Source organism: Acyrthosiphon pisum, chromosome X, assembly GCF_005508785.2.
Source record: "Acyrthosiphon pisum isolate AL4f chromosome X, pea_aphid_22Mar2018_4r6ur, whole genome shotgun sequence".
Taxonomy (NCBI): domain Eukaryota; kingdom Metazoa; phylum Arthropoda; class Insecta; order Hemiptera; family Aphididae; genus Acyrthosiphon; species Acyrthosiphon pisum.
Window position 1 is genome coordinate 126,563,297 of NC_042493.1, and position 6,702 is coordinate 126,569,998.

The 6,702-nt window shown below is 31.9% G+C and overlaps 1 protein-coding gene across 1 annotated transcript; it reads right to left on the reverse strand.

Annotated features, from left to right (window-relative positions):
• Nucleotides 1–1,956: 1,956 nt before the first annotated feature.
• On the reverse strand, nt 1,957–5,241 carry LOC107882236. Its single transcript, XM_016800304.1, has 3 exons — nt 4,824–5,241; nt 3,214–3,368; nt 1,957–2,204 (listed from the first exon to the last, which is right to left on the reverse strand). The coding sequence occupies exons 2-3, from the start codon at nt 3,345–3,347 to the stop codon at nt 2,033–2,035; spliced, it is 306 nt and encodes a 101-aa protein (XP_016655793.1). The 5' UTR covers nt 3,348–3,368; nt 4,824–5,241; the 3' UTR covers nt 1,957–2,032.
• Between the last annotated feature and the right edge of the window lie 1,461 nt (nt 5,242–6,702).

Below are 6,702 nucleotides of genomic sequence, written 5' to 3' on the forward strand. Positions count from 1 at the left end.
TATTTTTTCTAGTACTTATAACTAAAAAAACTGAAAAAAACGGGACCCAACTAGTGTAGTATCTTAAGAGGACGTCGCACCCGCATGTGTTGTCACGAACGGACGACATAGCAAATTATTGTTTGTCACTTTCAATAGTGTGCTGTTAGTTTTGATATTAGAGTGAATGACCTATTATATCAAACTTTAAGGTAAAACAATTATCTGTGTTCTTTCGTTGGTTTTTTACGATATTTTAATTTTTAAGTTAACTATGATCATTTTTAAATATTAATGTCTTACTAATTCATAACTCACTTAAAAATTAAAATATCGCAAAAAACCAACGAGAGAACACAGATAATGTTGTTGCTTTAAAGTTTAATAATATATCAATTCACTCTAATATCAAAATCGACCAAACTCTATCGAAACTAGTGACGTTGCGACGTTGCGACGTCCTCAGGACCATAACACTCAAAAAAAATAGTCTACCTTAAAATATAGTATCAAGTGAAACGAAAACAGAGATACCGCTAAAAACTGTTAGCGTCTAATATTTAGCCAGTTATGGCGCATTTGAAAAATACGCGTGACGTCATAATTTTGCCGCCGCCGATTACTGTGTACCCGATTTTACGGGAGTAATACGACTCTCGCTGTATAAACGCTTATAACTCGGCTAATACTCAATTTATTGATGTAACTTTCTTGCATTGTATTATTCTATGGATATATGCAACTTTTAGATTTAAAAAGAAAACATTTTCGAATTCTTAACCCAAAATAATTTGCTAATTTTCGTGATTTTTACATATTTTGTCAATTTTTGAACTTTAAATGCAAATAAAAAAATAAAAAAAAAAACACACATCAATGTAGAATCAATACATTCATCGTTTCATTCAGAATCTTAAATGTTTGTCTAGACACTCAATGTATTGATATTTTACTATTACTAATATAGTGAAGTAAAAATCCAGAATTTTTAATAGTTAATAAATAAAAACTTCTCATTTATTATTGAGATGAATCTATTAAACAATTTGGAAGACAGAAAGCAACCATATTCCATAGTTTAGGAATTTAGAATTTAAAGTGGGTACCCAGTACAAACACACAAAATTAGGTACAACAATTATACAATAATTTATTAGATACCTATAAAAAAAAGTTATATTATATAAAAAAAAAATTTTAATACAGGTAAACAATTCTCGTAAAGTTTTCGTTGCCACGGTCACGTCTTATCAAATAAAAACATATTTTATTGTTCATAGATTTTTCTAGTCGAGGAAAAAAATTGAGAAGCACGCAATTTGTAACAATTGGTTACATAATGAACTACAACTACCTTCCTACCTACCTAATTATGATGGTTTTTTTTTATACCTACCTATCTTTGCGGAATATTCGGCCCGTTCACAATATTTTCGTACTTTTTTCATCGATTTTTATCTATCTTTTTTTGCACTGATCACACTTACATTTCGTTACCCATATTCAGTGTGTCAGTTATTTGACTATCTTTTCTGATCTTCTTTCACCATCACCCTTTCTATACAGGAAAGGTCAAACAACCAATATAATGAAAAAAATGTTTCATATTTCAATCTGTGTACCCCACGACAGTATAATATGTCAAGCCGCTCACGTCCGTGTTATTTTCAACTGTAAACATTTATCATAATTTCGTGACAATTTTGTTTTTATACTTTGGCAGTTCCTATTAAAAAAGCTAGCAAACAACCGAGTAAATATTAAATAACATTAATCATTTTATTGAGATGTCTTTTGAATTTTTGAAGGACACAATTAAACAACTTGGAAAATAAACTGTTACCTAATTCTATAGTTTATGAATTTAAAATTTAAAGTACGTAGTGCAAACACAAATAGTACGTTTACCTATGCAAAAAGTTATATATACAATTAAAAAAAAAATTTAAATATAGGTAAAAAATGTATGTTAGTTAACTATTATTAGGTGAAAAAATCATAAAACTAATTAAAAAACAATAATGCAAAATACTACAGCTAATAAAACACAAGATTAATTACGTAAGCTCCTTACAAAATTATCGTCATCTATAATATATGAAAATTTGAATGGATCGTAATCTCCGATAGCTTTGTGTACATTGTTGTGTCCACTCCACTGCTCTTTATTATCGAAGTATCGACCGCATGTTGAACAGCGGTAGATATCTTCCACTGGTTCAAATCTAGAATAATATAATTATATTAATTAAGAATATTTTAATCATATTATAATTATAATTTGAAATTTTTTCTGAGTAGAGGGTAGTTAACGTTTTTGATGAAATGTTTGCAGTAGTAAATAATTAATATCAAATCTATTGCTATGGTCAGGTCGTTAAGTCGGTGTATCAGCCCATTGTTCTGTAATAATATTTTTAAATTACAAAAAAAAAAAAACTAAAATCGTTATTCTCTGTACTAAAATATTTTAAAAAAACTGTGTATATATATATTTTTTTTATTTTTTCCTTTATTTATTTATTTTCGAAAACTTATGAGAAAACGTGTTAAATATTTTAAATCATGAGCTATAATATGGACCATTTAATTATAAATAAAATTATGATCATTTTCAATATTTTGATGACTTTTCTCAACATTTCAACTTTAAATAATAATATTTAGAACATTTTGTAAATGCAACAAATATTTTAAGAAAACATATTATAGTAGGTATCTACAATTACTATTATTTTAATTGCAACGAAATAAGATTGTTATAATATGAGAATAATGTGGTAGTTTAAATGTGAATATCCAATGTCAAATTTCAAACATTCATTAAAAATAAGTTTCCGGTAAAACAATTTATTAAAATATTCGGAATTGTTTGAAATAATAATATCTCTCGACACCACCTATTATTATTCACTGTCACGCCAGAAATGTTATTGAAGTTGAGAATTAGAGCATTATTTCAACAACTTATCGTGCACACAGACACAATAAATACAAAATAAAAAGAAATACACACATACATATCAAAATCTAATACACTATCACAGCAAATACATTCCTCTTTAAAATATATATTACTTATAACTTATTTTTCCATAACTCAAGCTGATAATTGTACCTACAAAACTAAAACAATTTAACCATACGTTTCGAAGAACAACTCATTCCGCCACCTCAATGGATTTGTTTGAATTATATGTTAAATATATCTAATAGTTATCAATTTATACTTACGCGTTCAATACTTGTTTGGTACAGTTACGATGCGATTCTGCCGTCTCTTTCGATAACATGAAATTCTTACAATTTTTACACATAAAATATTCTCCAATTTGGGGGTCATTCATTTTACTAATACATCTCCTCATTGTAACTCTGGGTATATTGGACTAAAAAAAATTAATTTTTAGTTAATTATAATATACACTTCATCATAGAGAGAATAATAATTAAAAATTTAATAATTCATTTTAGTATTTTGTTTTTATTCAAAACAACATTATATCATAAGGTTCACACAGTTCATATAATAATAGATAAAAACATAAATGAGTCATATATAAAAGCAAGCCTAAAGAATGAAAACACAAAAATGTCCATAGATTCTGGAACATCCATAAAATGCATTCGTCCAGATCTAATAAATCCAAACTTTATCAGCCTCCCACATAAAATATATAAACTATCGGGTCCATGTAACACATTAGACATATACCTTTAAATAAAACTTAATCAAATAAGCTAACTAAATAATATTACATCTTACAATTATATACTTACTTTATTCTACCAAAAACATTAACCACATTAGAAATTAATACATTTTATTATTTAAACAACATCACTTTAAACACTACAATAAGCTTTTCATAACATAATTAACTATATTTAATTATGAATCATAACAGAGATATCACCTCTATGATAGCATATAGGTAATACCAAATGAAATATAATATTTACCTATTTTTACTTAACTATAGACCTAGTCATTACATGTCCACATTAATTTCTTTAACTTTAGCCATAAGTGACTATAACATGAAAAATACAAGAAAACATAGGTATTAATACCTAATTATAAAAAAAAAATTAATTAAAAAATTAAATTCATAAAAAAACTCTAAAAATCAAATGTATACCGTTTACACGTTAATAAAGTGTGGTGTAAAGACCCTAAGTTGGTGTCCGGGCGTGCGGTTTATTATTGGTCGTTAGACTGTTGGGTGGTAAGGTAGCTTGTGTTTAGCGTATAATATAGAAAGTTGTTGATTTTATGGAAAAAAAAAGGAACAATTTTAAATACGCGAGTTTTGCTTGATGTTTACGGAAAAAAAACTAATACGTCGTGCTCCCGTAAACACTAATCAGCCGGCGGCGGCGTCGCCGTTGTATTCCAATTTTAGCGAAATTGGGTCAACGGCCTCGGCGGCGGCACCTGACGACTGCAGCGGCTGTTACCGGTTTTGGCCTTTGCGCCGTGCCGTTATCGGCGGTATTGCCGCGAGACGAAAGGTGAGTGTTGGGCAGAGTGGCGGTACGTTATGTAACTGCTTCCCACAGCCTATCGCGATTATTCTCGATTCGCTCGGAATTTCCCTCTACGTTCTAGAATACTTATTACGTAATCCTAAACTTGGGAATCCTAGCTAACGCGAAGTCACACTCCTGGTTAAATATCTTAATACTAATACTATATTAGGTACTAATTGTAAAATAACTTAATAGCAACATAAATACATCATAAAATATACTATTGGTAATTTAGGCCAACGCACAGTTTTTGCTCTGAATTGTCATTCTTATGCAATGGTTTTAGATCAATGAGTTAGCGTGAACCTTACCTCTTACATTTTCGCTGACTTGAGGAGATTCCTCTGCGGGGAGCCAATTTGACGCGGCTACGGCGGCCATGGTGTGGTTGTCCTCGGCAAGCCGGTCGTTGGAGTGGTGTGGAGTTGTGGGTGGCGGGTGGCTCTGCCGGCAGTGACACTCACAATGAAATAAGTTAACACGATACAGTGGGTTGATCGAAATAGCCTCGTGGCTTTTTATTTCGTACAACCAAAAAGACTTAATAGAAGCAAGATAATATTATACAAAAGTGTTCGCGGTCGCCGATGGTGGTCTCGTTCTAGCGATCGGCGGGTTGTCGGTTCGACGGCGTGTAACAAGGCCGCGGTTGGTAAGACGGTGACGACGCACGAGAGAGTTGCCGCCGGCGCGCGGCGGCCGGTACTCGCTTTGCGCGACTTGTCTTCCCTCGTGCTTTTGCGGTGTGGCGGGAGAGTCGACGGTGTCGCGTTGTCGTAGCCCGTGGTGGCAGTTGACAAAAGTGTAGACCGGTCGCTGCGGTAGGTACCTGTACTTTATACTGGTTGCCGCTGCGTACCGTGTCAAGTTCGTGTGCGGGCGCGCGTATTATTATTGTACGATCCCGGCACGCACAACTATATTTTAATACACTTGATTTTTTTTTTTTATATAAACTTCCATAAATTATTCACCTTACCCCGGGGAAAACATTGTTTTGTTTTAGTTCACGGAGGACTTTCTAAAATAACAGCATTATTTATTTATTAAACCTCACGGACGTAATGTACAATTTACGACAGGTAATAAGGCAATATCGTTCGATAATGATATAATTATAAACACTGTTAACGAAAAAAAAAAAAAAAAACAAAAATAGATACTTACTGAGGATAATATATATTATACAATATTGTACATACACATATTTATGTTTTATACTTTATTTTTGGTTTATAGTACCTATACATGCGCATGTAATTTTTTTCCGGTTTGTGGAAGGTTTTTACTTGCATGGGACTTACAAAAGCGTTAAGACTTAAGAGGGTTCCGTTTTATCGAGGTTCAGCCTCTATATAAAACTATAGTAACGTGCCGGTGTTATTCAAATTTTACCCCCGATAAGATCTTCCTAGGTTAATCTTACCTTCCGGTACGAATTTCCCAGGAATATTAGGGGGTATGATTTGCTTAGGATATTTTTACCCCCCCCCCCCCCCCCCCGGTAAAATTTTCCTAGGACTATATTAAGTTTAAAAACGATACGAAAATATTTTTTTTTTTTATCTATTTGTTTTTTAACGTTTAAAACAATGATAAAGAAATAGTATACAAAATTGAAAAAAAATTGTATAAGTGCGTTCTATAGATAAACACTCGAATAGTACTTACCTAACTATAGAACTAGCGAACTATTCGAACTATATCGTATGTAGGTATCAAATTGATCGAACTAAGTTATCCATTGTTCATATTTTATTCTTTTGCTTATCGTCATAGCCGCAAATAGGGGGAGAGCTTTAGAGACTAAGCACCCCAAAAATGTCCATAGCCCTCCCAAACATTTCTTACATTGTGTTTCAAGCTTATTCAATATTATCAAAGTAGGGCCCTATTAACCCTATTAGCCCACCCCCAAATCTAAACGCTATTTGCACCTATGCTTATCGTATTATGTACCTATCTTTACTTTTAATATTCATTCATCACGGATCATTGTGTAATATTCTCGTCGTTGGGGCTGGTCAGAGTGATATTCTGATAGCCGTTAACTACGAGTAGGTATATTATGTTTTTGCAGGAAGCAAGACCACTTGTGTTGATGATGAAAATGTTGACAGGGTAGTTTATAAATAAATGTAGACAGATGAAAAGATACTTTGTAGTTTATTAAATGTTCTTCAGTAATTT